Source organism: Podarcis cretensis (assembly GCF_951804945.1).
Source record: "Podarcis cretensis genome assembly, chromosome: 6".
Taxonomy (NCBI): domain Eukaryota; kingdom Metazoa; phylum Chordata; class Lepidosauria; order Squamata; family Lacertidae; genus Podarcis; species Podarcis cretensis.
The window spans coordinates 3,283,854-3,303,595 of NC_137175.1; the positions used below are offsets into that span (position 1 = coordinate 3,283,854).

Below are 19,742 nucleotides of genomic sequence, written 5' to 3' on the forward strand. Positions count from 1 at the left end.
GACCCGTGGCAACACCTCAGATCAACAACTGCACATCTTGGGCAAAAGACCAGACCATCAAGAGCTGGTCCAGTTCACCAGGCAGGAGACAATGATGGGTCACTCCAGCCTTGCAGAGGAAGCAGTTCTGATAGATACTGCCAGATGGCCTTTTAGACACCTCTTTGGATCAACAGGATATGGACAGCAGGAACCAACAGCTTCAGAGGAATGCTAAGGTACAAAAAATCATCTGGGGGCCGGGGAAGGAATATGGTGGAGTGGAGGAACCTCCGAAAACAGCCCATTGAGGGCCGAGTAGCTATGGAGTGCTCACTGATGCTTGCAGGTGGGGTGAAGTGACAGAAAAGGTGGGGTGAAGTGACAGGAGGGGAAAGGAATGGAATGGAGTCATACGCAGGAGGACACAGCTGGCTGGCTGGCACAGTGAACGGGACCACCCCATACTGCAGGTCCCATTTGCCTTTATGACTACATGGCCCGATATTGCTTCCTTCTTGCTCTCCCAATAGAGTCTCGGTTCCTAGGGAGCGAAATCAAGCTCAGCTGCTGAGGAAGGAGCAGTCAGGCAGCTGTGATCTGATTCAGAGCTATGATCTGGACCTCGTTTTCAGTGCTAGGTTTCGGCCCTTGGACAAAGCATTGGAGAGCTCCCAGAATCCTATGCCAAATCCCTTTCCTAATAACTGTGTAACCACAGTTTTCCTAATAACTGTGTAACCCCTGCCCGCCCTTAACACACACACAAGAGGTTCTAGTTACAGGTAGGTAGCCGTGTTGGTCTGCCGTAGTCGAAACAAAATTAAAAAATTCCTTCCAGTAGCACCTTAGAGACCAGCTATGTTTGTTATCGGTATGAGCTTTCGTGTGCATGCACGCTTCTTCAGATAACAAGTGTGCATGCACACGAAAGCTCATACCAATAACAAACTTAGTTGGTCTCTAAGGTGCTACTGGAAGGAATTTTTTTTAATTTTGTTTCACACACAAGAGGATTAGCCAATGACTTTAGCCTTCCTTCTTCATTCAGAACCAGGGGGAGTTGGTTCACATGGGCTGCACCCAGAAGTTCTAAGACATCTAGTGGAAGTCTGGAGCACAGCAATGGCAGCTGCCAACGAAACCATCACCAAGCTGCCAAACACACGACCGAGCAAGCTCCTTTGCCAACCTGGCGCCCTCCAGATGTTTTGCCCTACAGCTCACATCAGCCCCATCCAGCAGTGTGTTTCCTTCACACCTTGGTTAAAACTGTAAACCCTCTGACAACCAGTTTGGTCATTTTTAAATACCCACATCTGCTTGGTGGTGTCCCACTCGCATGGGTGAAAGTGAGCTTTCCCTCAATGGAAGAGTCAAAGCAGAGGTCAGGTGGGCATCTGTCAGGGATCCTTTCGCTGCAATTCTTACATTGCACGGGGTTGGACTAGATGGCTTTTAGGAGACCCCTTCCAACTCGACCATTCTATGATTCCGTGGTGGCGAGGAAGCCCCCAGCCCCATCACAAACCTCCAGCTGGGTGAGCCCTTCCAGGACACTGCCAAGTGGCACCATGGAACTCAGTGAGATGGGAAGCTGCCTTCTGCTGAACCAGACCATTGGTCCATCCAGTTCAGTGTTGGGCTGGCTCTGCAGGGCTTCAGCCTGAGGACTTTCCCAGACCTACCTGGCAATGCTGGGGACTTCCTGCATGAAAAGCAAGAGTTCTGCATCTGAGCTATGGCCCTTATCCTTTCTCGGAAGGAAAGAACCTGCCTCAGCCTTAGCCTTTGCTGTGCTGTTTGGCCTAGTTTAGCTGATTGATCTCCTTCTATCAACTGTACTAGAGGTGTCAGTGCAAGTCAGGCAGGCACAAAAAGCCCAGGGCTCAGAGGAGAACTGGATCTTCCATCAGGACAAACATCTGCACCTGGCATGGTCTGGCAAATGCCAGCACCCCAGAGCCTCCAGATGTCCCACTGCGGCTTCGGTCCTGTATATCTGCGGTCTTGGTCCAGTATACCTGAAGGAGCATCTCCACCCCCATCGTTCTACCTGGACGCTGAGGTCCAGCACCGAGGGCCTTCTGGCAGTTCCCTCGCTGCGAGAAGCCAAGTTACAGGGAACAAGGCAGAGGGCCTTCTCGGTGGTGGCACCCGTCCTGCGGAACACCCTCCCACCAGATGTCAAAGAGAAAAACAACTACCAGACTTTTAGAAGACATCTGAAGGCAACCCTGTTTAATGTTTGATGCATTACTGTACTTTAATATTTTGTTGGAAGGCGCCCAGAGTGGCTGGGGAAACCCAGCCAGATGGACGGGGTATAAATAAATAAATAAATAAATAATAATTATTATTCCCCCGGGCATCCCTCCACTTCTCCATTTTCAACTCACTTCTCTATTTCAACCTTTTCCCTGCTGCTGTAGTCCTGATCCGGTTTGGCTGCTTTGAGAATAAATTAGGATACATTCACAGAGACAGGAGAGAAGATCATGGGCCTTCAATGCCTGGCTCCTGCCTTCACCCCACCCTTCTGACAATGTGCATTTTGCCGCTTCGTAATAAAGAACACAGGGGCTCCCATATGCTTTGCAGCATCACATATTTTGCTAAGCTGAAAAGCAAAACACCACCGCCTACGTCTCCAGAGAACACAAGAAGAGCCAATGGCCCATCTAGTCCAACATCCTGTTCTTACAGTGGCTGAACAGTTGCCTATTATGGGAAACCAGGAAGCAGGATCCAAGCACAAGAGCCCTCTACCCTTCTGGGGTTTCCAGCAACTGGTATTCAGAAGCATTGCTGCTGCCAACTGAGCCTAGCCCTCCTGGCTAGTAGCCACAAAGCCATCTTGCTTGCCACATGCAGAAGAGGGCAAACTTTGTCTGCTGCTCTCCTAACAGGTGGGAACACACACGCCTGGGGATGACATTGCAACACAGGTTATTCCACAATCACACCCTCCGTTCTGCTGCTGCTGGATTTGAGAGCCAGCTTTTCAGACCCTTTCCCAGTCCCGAAATAGCCCTAGCAGCAAGGAAGGCTCCCTGATAGCCGAGACTCAAGGGGTAGAGCAACAGGGACAAAACTGTCCCTTTCAAATGGCCCCCTTCGTCTCGGCGCCTTGGCAGGCGTTGGGGGCCTTAGCTGCAGCCTGCAGGAATCGGATGGCATGGGTTGCGATCTGCCACAGAAGCTGGGAATGCTTTGCTAATTGCCCGGTCCAAGCTGTGCATGATGGCACAGGCTGCTCAGGGGAGGGAGAATGCAGGCAAGGCCCCCCTCCCTCCTAAGGGCCCCCCCTGCTGCTGCTGGTAGGGGGGGGGGCTTCAATGGACACTGCTAACCACAGCCTGAGGTAGATAGTTTTTCACATCGGGCGGAAGCAAAGCGATGGGCAACTGTTTTCAGCTGAGCTGGTGAAACAAGGTGGGGAAAATGGAAGCAGAACGGATCCGGGCCTTTTGCACAGCCGTCGTTCTTGCAGGGAGGTTTAAGGTGGGGCCAGGGACCTCTCTGCAACAAATCTGCTTTTCTCTTGCTCCCATCCCTGCCCTTGCAGCTGCAGATATTTTTGCAGTAAATGTAGCACCAGGGGACTCTAAGCGGCTGCTGTGTAGCTGCCCTTCAGTCTTGCACAGTTAAAGGCAGGGTCATGTGCATTCCATGCGCCTGAACCACGGCAGTGCAGAATTTAATATTGGCCCTAGGTTGTCAGCTCTTCAAAACAAGTTTCTAGCCCTTATAGAAGCCAGAGATAAACTCGGAAACGGCTGCGCAATGGCTGGTGGCATCTCACGGGCTGAATGGGTTCGAGTGCTCTCCATATCCCCATCAGAACCAGTGGTTCCTATTTACATAATCTATCCACATCACAAAATTCAAGCTACTTCATCACAGAAATATGGATGTGTGAGCACTGAGCGCTGAATCTGCAAGGCTCAGTTAGAGCTGGAGACTAATTTTCTAACCCAGTTAAGGAAAGTTTAGAGTCAAATTTAAATGGGCTGGACAATCAAATTCCACACCCAGCAAATTCTCTTGTCCTTCAAAGTCTCAGCAGCAAAAAAAGGCAACACAGAATATTTTCAACTCAATAAACCGGAATGTGCCCCTTTCCCATCTTTTACCAGCCATATTCCTGTCATCAGTAATATCCCTGCCCCCCAGTTGACAGGCCTCATCCCTGACCCTGCTAAAATAGCTTCCTTCCACCCTTTTCATCCAAGTCACCTTCTCTACTGACCAAAACGCACAGCCCCTCATTCCACATTCTTCCTCCCCCCCCCCCGCGAGGCCAGTCCCATCACTGCCTAGACCTAAGGATACTTAATCATGTATGTGACCTGTACCATGGATGACACAGGTCCAACAGGAACCCAAAGAGCAAGGTTAGCACTTCAAATCAAATTAGTTCCTTTAAAGATCTCTTATTCTTTTCCCGGGACGCAGGTGGCGCTGTGGGTTAAACCACAGAGCCTAGGACTTGCCGATTAGAAGGTCGGCGGTTCAAATCCCTGCAACGGGGTGAGCTCCCACTGCTCGGTCCCTGCTCCTGCCAACCTAGCAGTTCGAAAGCACAGCAAAGTGCAAGCAGATAAATAGGTACCGCTCCGGCGGGAAGGTAAATGGCGTTTCCGTGCGCTGCTCTGGTTCGCCAGAAGCGGCTTAGTCATGCTGGCCACATGACCCGGAAGCTGTAGGCCGGCTCCCTCGGCCAGTAAAGCGAGATGAGTGCCGCAACCCCAGAGTCGGTCACGACTGAACCTAATGGTCAGGGGTCCCTTTACATTTGCCTTTTTATTCTTTTCCCACACCCTGCTGAGGTTCATATCAGTCTGGCCAGGTCCTTTCATATAGTTTTTGTTTTCGTTTTTCTGCTGTCGAATACTGTACATACACTTGACAAAGAATGATGTACAGTGGTACCTCAGGTTAAGTACTTAATTCGTTCCAGAGGTCCGCACTTAACCTGAAACTGTTCTTAACCTGAAGCACCACTTTAGCTAATGGGGCCTCCCGCTTGTGTCGCGCCGCTGGAGCACGATTTCTGTTCTCATCCTGAAGCAAAGTTCTTAACCTGAAGCACTATTTCTGGGTTAGCGGAGTCTGTAACCTGAAGCGTATGTAACCCGAGGTGCCACTGTACAGCTCAACGGCTGTATTTGGAACCATCCTTGACATATTGACTGGATTCAGTAGGGCTTGCTCCCAGTAAAGTACGCATTGCAGGTGAAGAGAAGCTTTGGCCCTTCCAGATGTTGTTGAACTATATTTCCCATCAACCCCGGCCATTGGCCATGCCAGCCTGGGTTGATGGGAGTTATAGTTCGACAGCATATGGAGGGGCAAAGGTTCTCCACCCTTGATGTTCAGGATTGCAGACTTGAGGCTACAGCTCTCAGTGGGACAGTCTGCTGAATGGCCATGCTGAGGACTGCATTGAAATTTACTCAAATAAAAGGGATCACTTTATTTGCACTGTATGTCCGGGTTTGGGGGCAGGCATGAGTATTAGGACTCACACCACGTTTCAAATTTAAACCTCTGCCCCCCAAAAGCCTTTGGAGAAAACTCATGCCCCCAACTTAAATATGTGGGAACCATCACAATTTACTATTTTGCTTATTTCTCCTCCCCTCTTTCCCCTCGTTGCCTCCCCCTCCCTCCATGCACATTGTTGGACATTTTGGAACAGGCGGAAGAGACAGTCCCCTGCCCTGAGCAGCTTACAATCGAATCTTCATTAGGGCAGTTAGTTTACTAGGCCAGCAGCATGTTGCAAGAATATAGAACTCTTTTATCAGGCTAGATGGTAAACATTGACAGGAACGGGTAAACAGGGAGGAAACGAATATCAAGGGATACTTGCTCGCAGACTGTCTCGCCAGAGTGGTGCATACTCTAGTTATCTCCCGCGTGGACTACTGCAATGCGCTCTACGTGGGGCTACCTTTGAGGGTGACTTGGAAACTGCAATTAATCCAGAATGTGGCAGCTAGACTGGGGACTGGGAGCCGAGACCACATAACACTGGTCTTGAAAGACCTACATTGGCTCCCAGTACGTTTCCGAGCACAATTCAAAGTGTTGGTGCTGACCTTTAAAGCCACAAACGGCCTCGGTCCTGTATACCTGAAGGAGCGTCTCCACTCCCATCGTTCTGCCCGGACACTGAGGTCCAGCTCCGAGGGCCTTCTGGCGGTTCCCTCATTGTGAGAAGCCAAGTTACAGGGAACCAGGCAGAGGGCCTTCTTGGTGGTGGCACCCACCCTGTGGAATGCCCTCCCATCAGATGCCAAAGAGATAAACAACTACCTGACATCTGAAGGCAGCCCTGTTCAGGGAAGTTTTTAATGTGTGACATTTTAGTGTATTTTTGGTCTTTGTTGGAAGCTGGCCAGAGTGGCTGGGGAAAACCAGCAAGATGGGCGGGGTAGAAATAAAAAATTATTATTATTATTATTATTATTATTAAGTCATGATGGCTCTGCTCTGACTCCACAGTTGGAGACGGCATTGCTTCTGCATACCAGCTGCTGGGAACCACAGGTGGGGAGAGGGGTCTTGGGTTCAAATCCTGCTTGCCAGTTTCCCATCTAGTTTGCTGCTTTGAAAACAGGGTGCTGGACTTGACGGGCCAGTGGGACTCTTTGTGTCATTATCTGCTTACCATCCAGCCCGATCAAGTCGTGCACACATTATTCTGTAACCATGTGGTTGCTAGCTTTCCCTTGGAATCACGAAACGGAAGGGACCCCGTGGTCCGTCTAGTCCAACCCCTTGCAGTGCAGGAGTCCCAGCTAAAGCATCCATGACATATAGATGCTTCTTCTTTTCTACATGTTATTCCAAAAAAAGCACCAATGTATACTGATAGCGCTATGGAGAAGAATACCCACCTAATGTATACACTTCTGTTCTGGGTCGCTCATCCCGCAGGGCCAACACTGCTGCGATCGGCCTGAACGGAGCTTTTTGGGGGGCAGTTGGGAAAAAATACATCATCTGGGAAGCCACGAAGCAGCGGCTGCTGCCATCAACCCACTCAGCTGAGAAGCCCTTTCCTCAGTGGGCTGAGTGGGGACGACGACAGCCCTTTTGATCCTGGCTAGAACACTCACAGCACCTCCTTTAAGGCATATATATCTACAGACTAAAGTGGTGCAATGGCCATGCCCCCTCCCCCAAGGAACCCTGGGAACTGTAGTTCCGAGAGGGAGAAGCTGGGGCTCCCTTTAGCAGAACACCCGTGGGTGACCTTGACCCGACTACAATCCCCAGGAATCTTTGGGGAGGGGGAAGTGAAAAAGGTATAGAAACCAAGATAGGACTGCAATGTAGGTAACATGTCCTTAGAGACCGGCTCCTTGGCTTGGCGTATTAACGGTGCGTGCGCCCCGCCTTTTATGCCCGCAGGGCTTGGAAGAAGACCCATTCATTCCTGGAAGCCCTCCTTGTCAATGTCAAATCTACATATATTTAAATGAGGGGACGCGTGTCGCGAGAAAACGGACACCCAATGGAGATGGACGAGGAACGAGACGGGCGGTCATGTTTTTGAGGGCTAAATCTGCTCTCGTTTCAGCCCCATGTTCTGTTTATATTACCAATGTGCCCCAGACCAGCCTTCTCTGGTACCCTCCCGGTGTTTTGGACTACAACTCCCATCATGCTGGGGCTGATGGGATTTGTAGCCCAAAACTTCTGGAGGGCACCAGAAAGAGAAGGCGGCCCTGGACTATCACATCAAACCCACACGGATGCCAGCAGGTATCACACAGCCCCTGAAGGCCCATTCCCAGACCCTATGAGCCACTCCTATCTCCCTCCCATCTTTTGACTCTCCAGCACCCCTTAGCGTCCCCAGAATCAACGCCGCCACCTGCCCGCCCACAGGTTAACTTGGACCCCATCATCACTGCCCAGCCACTCTTAGGCGGCTTATTCTCCCCATTGCCCAACAACCAGAGGTCAGCAAATCATCCGCAGACTCGAGAGGCCTTAGCTACCTGGGCTCAGGTGAACAGGTGAGGTATTTTGGGAGAGAGACCATAGGGCCTCCTTCACAGGGGCGCATCAAGGGGGTGGGTGGCACCCCCCCATTCAAGGCAGGAGGAGAAACAGCACACCCTGCCTGAGGGATGGGTAGGGGGATTGGGGGGTGAGAAGCAACCTTACGGCCGGGCAGCGAGCTTGGGGAGAAGAGATAGCACCAATTGGCCTCAGTCAAGCTCACCCCTGTCTCTGGAGGAGTTGGGGGCCAGGAGTTGTCAGTGCTGTGTGTGTGTAAGTTGGGGGGACAGAAAGAAAGACCAAATCAAAGTTGCTGACGAGACATTGGGGTCAAGATGCTGCTGTCTGGGCCTCCGTCGCCTCGCCCAAAAAATGGCGGGGAGAGGACCACAAGGCCAGCTCGCTCTGGCTGCTGAGGAGCCAGGTATGGCCCTTGGGGTCGGGAAGGGCCCCTGCGGTGTGGCTCCAGGCCCCCATGGGAGGGGGGGACTCCGCTTTACACCGTGGTCTCATACTCCAGCAGCTCCTGAGAAACCCCCACGGTGCGGTACTGGAGGCGCGGAGTAGCGGGCGAGGTGTACTCCAACGCCAGGATGGTCTTTCGGAGGCGCCTGTCGATGAAGTGGGCATCCCAGGCGGGGTATTTCTTGCGGGGCAAGTCGATGCGGATGACGGGCCCCTCTGTCCGTGGGGCCCGGGCGACGGGCGTGGGGGGCACGCTGGGCCTCACCTGGAAGACCGGCACGCAGCTGTCTCTGTCCCCCGGCACGCCCTCCCTCTCGGCCCCTGTAGTCCTTGGCAAGGAGCGCGGGGGGCTAGTGACGACGTCGGCCGGGGGCCCTGCCCCGCAAGGGACCACTGTGGGCTCCTCGCCACACATGCAGCCCCCGCCACGCGGCCCGAAAATGGTTCCGTTGGGGTGCAAGAGGCAGTAGTAGATGAACATGAAGAAGACCCCTAAGGCGAAACTGGAGGTGACCACACAGACGATAATTAAGGCGTTGGACTCGGGGACCCCGCTCTGGTCCCTGAACCAGTACCAGAGGCCCGTCATGGCGGCGTTCTCCGACAGGATGATGACGTAGTAGATGGACATGCGGCAGCGGCTGCGGCCTTCCTTGACGTTGAACCAGCAGAAGATGTAGATGATGCCCACCACCATGTTGTAGATGATCTCCTCCCACTTGGACATGCAGAAATCCGTCTCGCCTTGGATAATCCAGAAGGTCATGATGCACCAGTGAGTGACGATGAAGATCCCAAAGTAGAGGTGGAACACGGAGGCGAAGAGGGCGAAGGCGATGGCCCGGGCGGCGATAGTGAAGAGGTGCCAGAGGATTTGCGTCACTGCCCCCTTGTAGGACATGGGCATCTTGTCTTCCCGGGAGTCCCGCAGTACCTTTTGGTAAGAAGCCAGCGTCCAGGCCAGGGACACCAGCGAGGCGGAAGCCGAGAGACCTGCCCAGGCGAGAGAGAGAGAGAGAGAGAGAAAGGGAAAGCCGGGAATTAGGGGGAAGAGAAACGGTCTTACTGAGGGATCGGAGGGGGAGAGAGAGAGGGAGGTGGAGGCAGGAGGAGAAAAGGGGTGGATCTAAGAGGAGGACAGGAGACGGAGGTCATGGAGAGAGACTAGAGCGATGGAAGGATGAGCAGGAGGATGCTGGTACTAGCCTGAGCCTGTGTGCATGTGAGAAAGGCACACAGGCAGGAAGAACGGAGTCGTGGTTGAGGAAATCCCAAGAACAGGAGCCAATCGTGGTGTGGTGGTTAGAGCGTTGGACTAGGGTTTGGGGGAGGCTGGGGTTCAGATCCCCACTTGTTGGCCATGAAACTCACTGGGAGTGACATTGGATGCCAGTCCTTGCTCCCCAGCCTAACCTGCCTGACAGGGTTGTTGTGAGGATCAAACAGAGAGGGGGAGAATTGTGTGTGCACCCTGAGCTCCTTTGAGAAAACATGGGATGCAGGGAAATCAATAGATAAGAGGGGATTGGGTCACAACTTTGTGGCCGCGTCGGTAACGCTGGTCATGCCCACCTCAAGGAAATATATAGCACACACACAGAGAGACGAGCTTTGGAGAGTGGAGCAGTTTGGAAAGAAAAGAAAGGGGCATCCTGTAATGATCAGGAGGCCAGCGAAGTGCAAACACGCTGGCAGGAGATCCTCTTTTTTCACCTTCAGCATCATGCCCCTCTCCGCCCAGTGATGCCTGTGACGGACCACTGCTGGGAGAAGGAATCTGTTCCTTAGGAAGCATTTGACCTGCTTAGGGCGAGGGGTGGAGGAGCTGAGGAGCACAGGAGAGATTTGTGGAAGTATGGAGAGAGCGTTGTGTTTTTCCTCCTCTTAAAAAAACCCCACTAGAGGTGCATTTGCACTGCACCGGACTTCCCATTTCCCAAAACAAAAGAGACTGGTAACTGCGGATGGAGCCAGCTTGTTTTCCACGGCTCCAGGGGGTAGACCCCAAACCAATGGATTCAAATGACAAGAAGGAGATTTCGGCTAAACATCAGGAAGAATTTTCTGAGTGTAAGAGCTGTTCTACAGTGGAACAATCTCCCTCGGAAACTTACAGGACCGCCTCTCCCGGTATGCCCCACGGAGAGCCTCAAGGTCCATAAATAGCAACACTCTAGAGGTCCCGGGCCCTAAGGAAGTCAGATTAGCCTCAACCAGAGCCAGGGCCTTTTCAACACTGGCCCCGACCTGGTGGAACGCTCTGTCTCATGAGACCAGGGCCCTGCAGGATCTAATTTCTTTCCACAGGGCCTGCAAGACAGAATTGTTCCGTCTGGCTTTTGGCTTGGAATCAACTTGATCCCTTCTGCCTCTTTCCTTTTTCCTCCTGTGATGGAACTCCTATTTGGGGACTTCCCTGGCTTTTTTCTGCCCCACGTAGGACCAGTCTGGATAGTTGGCCTTGGTGAGGATTTGTTGTTTTCATCCCCAACAAGTTTTCAATTTGAGTTTCCACTGAAATGAGGCTGCATTTTAATGTTGTACTTAATCTTGTTTTTAAGTTGTATTTTAATCAATTGTTTTTATATTTGGTGTTAGCCACCCTGAGCCCGGTCTCGGCTGGGGAGGGCGGGGTATAAAAAATTATTATTATTATTATTATTATTATTATTATTATTATTAGACTCTCCTTCCAGGGAGGTTTTTAAGCAGAGGTTGGGTGGCCATTTGTCATGGATGCTCCAGCTGAGATTCCTGCATTGCAGGGGTTGGACTAGATGGCCTTTGGGGGACCCCTTCCAAACCTACATTTCTATTATTCTATGCTCTGGCCTAGCATAGTCATCTTTATTGTGGAAACAGGAAGCATGAGAAGAGGGTGCAGGGAAGATGGAGAGAGAAAAGAAAGAAGGTGACAGCCTGAAAATGGGAAGAAAGAGGTAAAATTGCAGGTGTACAATTGCAGGTGCAACAGCAAGGTGTAGGAAGTGAGCACTACAGGGTAAAGGATCGAGGGACAGGAAGAGATACAACATTTCTGAAAATTTTGAAGGTGTGGAATATATAACATTTTTTTACCTCTCTCTTTCTTTTTAAAAAATACGGAAGTGCTTGGGGTGAAATGAAATAATCGCAGCATTGACTTGATTGTTAATATCAATCTCAGGTGCAAATGCTGTTACAGTCACGCATCACCTGCCCAAAAACGACAGCTGGATTTGTGCAAAGGGCTCTGGGGGAAAGAGTGGAATTCTAGCCATGTTTGCTCAGAAATAAGCCTCAGCACACGCAGTTCCTATCATAGTTAAAGGTAAAGGTACCCCTGCCCGTACGGGCCAGTCTTGACAGACTCTAGGGTTGTGCGCCCATCTCACTTAAGAGGCCAGGGGCCAGCGCTGTCCGGAGACACTTCCGGGTCACGTGGCCAGCGTGACATCGCTGCTCTGGCGAGCCAGAGCCGCACACGGAAACACCGTTTACCTTCCCGCTGGTAAGCGGTCCCTATTTATCTACTTGCACCCGGAGGTGCTTTCGAACTGCTAGGTTGGCAGGCGCTGGGACCGAGCAGCGGGAGCGCACCCCGCCGCAGGGATTCGAACCGCCGACCTTTCGATCGGCAAGCCCTAGGTGCTGAGGCTTTTACCCACAGCGCCACCTGCGTCCCTCCTCCTATCATAGTTAGGGGAAGGCAAAAGTGATGCTGTGCTCCCCAGTTACTGAATCAAATCCTCCTCCCATCACTTGGTCGTGAATCTATTAATGGGAGCAACAGACAAGTTGCTCACAGAGTGTTTGTTCTGATTTGTTTTTAGGGAGATTAGATGAGGTTGCATCAAAGCCAGTACCATCCCAAAGTTTCTGTTATGTACTGGGTTGAATAGGATCCAGAATGCAGCAGTCTGGTCCTAGAGCAATAGGGTCCAGAATGCGGCAGTCTGATTGGTCCTAGAACAATAGGGTCCAGAATGCAGCAGTCTGATTGGTCCACAGGAGCCACCCAATCCAGCTCCAGGTGGAAGTGAACCCGCAACCTGATTGGCCTACAGGTGAATCCCGGAATTAGCCAATCACGTGGGGCCCATTGTGTAAATAATGTATATAAAGCAGACATTCTGGGGGAACTTCTATTCCTCCTCACCACTATGAGCTGAATAAAGAGCATGAAATCCACTCTCGACTCCGAGTATATTTCATTTTCCTAGCGCATTTTCCAATTTCCTTATCACAAAACAAAAAAACAAAAAAGCACCGCATCTTTGGGAGAAGTGGGCTTGTAGTACAAGGCCTCCAAATCAGCTTTGCAGGCATCCGTGTACTTAGGTGCAATCTACTTAAATCACCACCAGTTGGGTGAGGGCTGTTGCCCTCAGATGGGCTTCGAGGGGGCTTCTCCGCAGGCTCCACTCACCCTGCAAAGGATCGATCCTATTCTGCTGCACCATGATGCTGAGCTGCAGCACCAGCTGCGGGGCGCTCTTGAGGAAGGTCTCCAGGAGCCTCAACATGCTGATGTCGGCGCTTTCGAACATCATCCTCCAGTAGAAGTGCCGCCGGCGATGCTCCGACTGCCAGCGGCTCTGGAGACCCAGATACAGGGTCCGCAGGTACCTGCGCAGAAGAGAGAGGGGGCATGCGGAAGACAGCAGGTGAAGACTGGGGAACAGAAAGCCTGGAGGGGACCAAACTGCGAATTATTGCAATGGGATCGGGAGTCTTATTCCTTGCACCTCTAGGGGGAGCTGCTGGCCTGATGTCCAGGGACACAGAGCGCCACTGCTGCGGCTGGCTGGAATGTGTAGCGCGGTTCCCATCCCAGCAAGGATCAGGTGATCACACTAAGCCAATATGGTTGCATTTGGCCTCCGATAACTGCTGGCTCCTGCTTGGCAGGGGCATATGAAGGGGGGGCGGGGGGGCGGTCCGCCCTGGGCGCCACCCGGGTGTGTGTTACAAGATGGACCGCTGCCCCCCCAGCTGTAGAGCGCCTGAAGGCGCGCGGTGCCCATACGGGCTGCTGTGCATGCGTTGTCTATACAGGCTGCCGCTTGAGCATCGTCCATTCGGGCACCGTGCATGCGCCATCTGTACGGGCATTCGCATGCACCGCCAGGAGGTTTGCCCCGCCCCGGGTGCCAGAGAAGTTTCCCCCACCACTACTGTTTGGTTGCTCAATCTGAGCAAGAAGCTCTGATGTAGTTGGAATCCTCCTTGAAAGTCTATTGCAAAGGTGGAGGACCTGTTACACTCGGGTGTCATTGGACTCTAGCTCCCATCAGCCTTGCAGTCAACATGGGACAATGGTCAGGGATGATTGGCGCTGTAGTCCAGCAAGGACAGGAAGGTCTCAGGTTCCTCACTTGTGCTCTACCAGGCTGTCTGAGAACCTCCAGCTTGGCTTCTAAGTGGGTGGGGTCATGCTTCTGCTCAGCTTGGTTCAAATGAATAAGTAAATGCACATCTTGCCATTCCACGGTCACACAAAGCCCTCACAAGATAGCAACAATTTATACTCGGGATAATTATTGCACAGTTGTTCACACAGCACCACTATGTGAATCTCATCAGCAAGTAGACCAGGTCTCTGCCCTAGGAGTAAGGAAGAGAAGTGTCCAGGAAACAAAGGGTTAATGTGAGCCAATGCCTTCTCAGGTACTGAAGCTGCATCCTGGTTGAGTTGGATGATTGGGTGGGCTCTGGGATGTGAAACACAAGAGCAGTCAAGTACAACATTCCTAGAGTGAACATGTTTACACATGGAGAGGAATGTTTGTCCAGCCAGCAGGTAAACTTCCTGTTTCCTTCTGGGCTGGGACAGACATCCTCTGCATGTAACCAGAGGTGGGCGTGGCCTCACCTGTGCAGGTAATGACAAAAGCACAGGGCAGGGCAGCCATCTCTCTCTCTTTGACTACATGCATCGAAGAAGCAACATCTGCTTAGCCAAAGATGCTCTCTGTCTCCTTATGAGATAGTTTCCAGGTGTATGTTATTTTTCTAAGCTAAGTCTGCCTTCTGGGATCCGACTGTGAACAGAATGGTGTGTGAGTAAACCTTTTAATACTTTTATAGAAGACTGTGTCGTGTCTTATCTTTTAAGAGGGAAAAAGGGGAAAATACCAGAACAGTTATTATAGAGGCTTTAGCGAGCCTGAGCAAATGCATCCGCTGTGAGTTTAAAAAGGGGAATGTTACTCTGCTAAATTGTGAACTTGTTAACACAAGTTGGAAAGGCTATAATCAGTATATCCTCTCCCGCATCCCTGAACATTCCCACAAGAAGCAGCACCAACAGAGGTGCCTTATGATGAGACAGAACACTGATTTGTCTGGCTCCGTACTGCTGACACCGACTCGAACTCTCTGTGGGAGGTTTTGCAGACAAAATCACAAAGGCATGATTGCTAGACAATCGCAAACAGGGACAAAGGTAGCCTGCTGTTTCAGGGGACTCTATGACATCATACTTCCAAACCTGGTGGTGGGGGAAAATACAATGGGTTAATCCCTACCTGCCACTCACTTTTTCCTATTTGCGATGGGTGAAGACAGTATCTCTGTTCTCCTCCAGAGAGCAATTGCCATTTTGAACTGGACTATGGATATTTGTAACATTTTAGGATTATTGTCTGCCTGATTTTCATCACTGTATATGTATATGCATCCTAGCTAGACTTTTGATGTGAGTAAACCTTGTGGGTTTTTGTGGGGGGGCGGGGCGTGAAGGAACTTTGGCTCCTAGGAGTTTGCTCCTATGATTTCCAGTGAGATCTCATGAGCTTGCCCCCAAATCTCACAACACCTCACCCCAAACTGCCACCACTTCCCACCACAGCAGCACAACCTAGGTAAAGGATGCTTCAACAGTGGTGGCAGAAGGGCAGGGAGACAGTTTCCGTTTCTCCTTAAGAAAATCAACAAGCAGGAGTGTTTTTTTCACCATCCCTTACACTTTTAGAATCATAAAATCATAGTTGGAAGATGTCCCCAAAGGTCATCTAGCCCAACCCTCTGCAATGCGGGAATCGTGGCTAAAGTTTCCCTGCCAGTTGACCATCCAGCCTCTGTTTACAAACCTCCAGTGAAGGAGAGTCCGCCATCTTTAAAAGTCCAGGAGCCATGCCAGGCGGTGGCGAAAGAGGCAGCTCCGATCACTTGTTACCAACAGAGCAGGCTTGTGTCTGTTGGTCACCCTGCACTTCCTTTGCACTGCTGTCTCCTGTCCTCCAGGGGGCACTCATACCTGTTGCAGGTAGATTCTCCCTCAGGCCAGCTGTAGGCGGAAAATTAGTTTGCATGGAGAGGGAAGGACGTCTGTAGAACGTTTGCCTGTCTCCCTCTTGGTCTGCCAGCTCCAGAACCAACCTTCACCTGACTTCTAGTGAAACACCCAACAAATGGGTGCTGAGATGGGGAGGAGATTTTATAGACAGCTCATTGCACTGATCAAATGTGCCAGAGAAGGAGGCAGGAACAGCTGGTCTCCCAGAGCCACATGGAGCTGTAGCACTGTACTCCTCGCAGGGCCGGATGACGACAGGATCCTTGGCTCCTACTGCCGACGACTGTGTCGACCATCTGCCCATCAATCTGCACTTCGTGTAGGTGTTTGGGGGAGACGTAGTTCTGCTGCTACCCAAAAAAGGCTTTTCTTTTAGGTGTTTATTGCAAATACTGACACACTCGTCCCTGCTCCCACCGCACCTCTGCTGCCACGCTTTCCCTGCACCCCATCTTTCTGAAAGGTTCCCCGAACCCGAAAAGGTTCCACAGAGTCCAGTGCAAATATTCTGTTGTTGTCGTCACGGTGCTAAAGATTCCAGGCCAGTTCAGCCGCATGCTCTCTGCAAGTGACATATTGCTCCATCTGCATGTCACAAGTCACTGTTTGGGGCGCCATGACAGCTGATGGGGCAAACACCATTTCATGTATGTAGGGCTTAGACCCAGGCTATTCGAAACGGTGAATTATGGTGCTGGAGGAGACTCTTGAGAGTCCCATGGACTGCAAGAAGATCAAACCTCTCCATTCTGAAGGAAATCAGCCCTGAGTGCTCACTGGAAGGACAGATCCTGAAGCTGAGGCTCCAAGACTTTGGCCACCTCATGAGAAGAGAAGACTCCCTGGAAAAGACCCTGATGTTGGGAAAGATGGAGGGCACAAGGAGAAGGGGACAAGATGGTTGGACAGAGGACAAGATGGTTGGACAGTGTTCTCGAAGCTACCAGCATGAGTTTGACCAAACTGCGGGAGGCAGTGGAAGACAGGAGTGCCTGGTGTGCTCTGGACCATGGGGTTATGAAGAGTCAGACACGACTAAACGACTAAACGACTAAACAACAACAACATTCTAAATGGCATTCTCCCACAAAAAGAAAAGAGAAGTGAGATTTATACCTGGTAGATCCTGGGAGAGAGGGAGAGATGCGAAGGACCGTATTATCCCAAACCTCCCATACCAATCTGCCTGGGCTCTAAGGTCTTTGGGGGAGCACTGTGATGCAGCAGCAAAAAAAGCTAATGCTATTCTAGGCTGCACCCACAGAAGTGGGCGTCACATATTAGAAAGGATGTTGACAAGCTGGAACATGGGCAGAGGAGGGCAACCAAGATGATCAAGGGCCTGGAAAACCAAGCTTTATGAGGAGGAATGCTTGAGGAATTGAGTATGTTTAGCCTAGAAAAAGAGGAGACTGAGAGGAGATATGATAGCCATCTTTAACTATCAAAAGGATCGTCATGTGGAGGATGGAGAAAGCTTGTTTTCTCCTGCTCTGCAGGCTAGGAACCAAATCAACAGATTCAAGTGACAAGAAAGGAGATTCCAACTAAACACCAGGAAGAAATTTCTGAGAGTAAGAGCTGTTTAACAGTGGAAAGGACTATCTTGGGAGGTTGTGATTCTTAAGCAGAGGTTAGATGGCCATCTGTCATGTATGATCTAGTTGAGATTCCTGCACTGCAGGGGGTTGGATCAGACGGCCCTTGTTGATCCCTTCCAACTCTATGATTCTATGATAATGGCATAAGACTTCAGGGACTGCAGTCCACTTCACCAGATGCATTAAATTCTATCCCGGCTTGTACTTTTTGGCATCCCCCCCCCCCCGACCTCATGGTTTATCATCCTCTGCCCCACCCAGACACAGATATTTGTACTGCAGGACAGCACTGAATGCTTTTGATGAAGCAAGCTGTAATTCACAAAGGCTCATCCCATAATAACTTTGAAAGTTTTTAAGGTGCCACTAGAAGACTCTCTCTCTCTCTCTCTCTCTCTCTCTCTCTCTCTCTCTCTCTCCAAAAAATTAATCTGAATTCTCTGCCAGCATAAGAGAAAAGAGGAAGGACTGGGGAGGAGAAGAGTGTGGGGTGGGCAGATTTTCTAAATTGTCATGATGGACACACAATGGAACATTTCAGGCTGCAGGACGGGGGGGACGACGGACAGACAAACAAAAGCCGTCAGAAAACTGTAATTAAAAACCAGTGTGGGTTTTGCTCTTGACTTCAGCGAAGCGTAGATTGCAGCACATATGAAGGGGGGGGGGCGCATTTTCAAACAGGTTGAACTTTCTATTTACGCTCCAGCAAGGAACTATTTTCGTCCTGTGAATATTAAACCATGTTTTGATTGAGCTAAGGTACATTTCCAAATGAGAGCACTGGGGGAGATTTTGTTCCAGGGCATGTTTGGAACAGATTCAAATTTTGTTTTTTCCCCCCTGATAGCCTCTTCCTCTTAACAGTTTTTCTGCCAGGGAGAGCTGACTGCTCCATGTTGCTTCACCAGTTTAGCAGGACGCCCCGACTCCCTAATTCTTGCCATAAAACACCAAGGCTGTACATGAACTAAGTACATAAGAAGGGCCTGCTGGATGAGGCCAATTGCTCACCAAGTCCAGCATTCTGTTCTCACAATGGCCAACCAGGTTCCTGTGGGAAAGGAGGATCCGAGCAGGATCCGAGCACAAGAGGAACTCTCCCCTCTTGTGGTTTTCATCAACTGGCATTCAGAAGCATCGCTGCCTCCAACCATAGGTGCCAACTCCCTGCGGCCAAAGCACCCACAACATTCCCCATGAAGGGGCAAGGCACCCACAAATATTTGGTGCCAGGGCCGTGCACACTGTATGGCACCCATGGCCCCAGGTACCCACAGTCGTGGGGCCAAGTTGGCACTCCTGCCTCCAACTGTGGTGGCAGAGTATAGACATCAATACTCTAGTAGCCATCAATACTCCTCTCCTCCTCCAGGAATTTGTCTAATCCTCTTTTATAGCCATCCAGAAGGGAGTTCCATAGTTTAACAATGTGCTGCATGAAGAAGGACTTTACAGTCATACCTCGGGTTACAGCCACTTCAGCTTGCGTTTTTTCGGGTTATGGACCGTCAAAACCTGGAAGTACCAGAACAGGTTACTTCCGGGTTTCGGCGGTTGCGCATGCGCAGAAGTGCTAAATTACACTTAGCACATGCGCGGAAGCGCTGAATCGCAACCCTCGCGTGCGCAGATGCAGGTTGCGAACGCTGTGGGTTGCGAATGTACACCCCACATGGATCACGTTCGCAACCCGAGCGTCCACTGTACAGTGGTACCTGGGGTTACAGACGCTTCAGGTTACAGACAACGCGAATCCAGAAATAGTTCCTCAGGTTAAGAACTTTGCTTCAGGATGAGAACAGAAATCATGCGGTGGCGGCAGCACAGCGGCAGCAGGAGGCCCCATTACCTAAAGTGGTGCCTCAGGTTAAGAACAGTTTCAGGTTAAGAACAGACCTCTGGAACAAATTAAGTTCTTAACCCGAGGTACCACTGTATTCCATTCCTCTCTGGTCTGTCCCTCTCATAGCTATGCAAGAGAGGCTTTTTAAAGCTTGACCCAAGGTCACTCAACCCAATGGGGTGTTGTGGCCAACAGAATCCTCATTCCCTCTCTGTGGGGCAATCCCAGCTAGAATTTCCATTCTAGCTCTCTGTTCTGGCCAGCCAAGGAGCTCCTGGCAAACAGCAGCTCTTGAATTATTCAGTTGACACTAAACTTGTCTGGCTACGAAAAGAAGAGGTGTGCATGAGCAAGGACTTGGTGCAAGGGTGTTATCAAAGGAGGGCTGGGCGCCACTGCTTAGTGGTAGACTATGAGTCCTGCAAACAAAAGGCCCCAGATTCAATCGCTGATGACGCCTCCAGGTAGGACTCCTGCCAGAAATCCTGAATTTCCACTGCCGGTCAGTGTAGACAATATTGAGTGTGATGCAGGGTTCAAATCCCCACTT

General features: G+C 51.0%; 1 protein-coding gene across 1 annotated transcript in view; it reads right to left on the bottom strand.

Annotated features, from left to right (window-relative positions):
- Positions 1 to 6,332: 6,332 nt before the first annotated feature.
- XKR7 (XK related 7) overlaps positions 6,333 to 19,742 on the bottom strand; it is a gene marked incomplete at its 5' end in the record, with an annotated part of 46,325 nt that continues 32,915 nt past the window's right edge. Inside the window, 2 exons of the mRNA XM_079982169.1 lie at positions 6,333 to 9,459; positions 12,875 to 13,074. Of these exons, the coding sequence (XP_079838295.1) occupies positions 8,498 to 9,459; positions 12,875 to 13,074 (1,162 nt within the window). The 3' untranslated portion in view covers positions 6,333 to 8,497. The remainder of the gene's footprint in view (positions 9,460 to 12,874; positions 13,075 to 19,742) is intronic.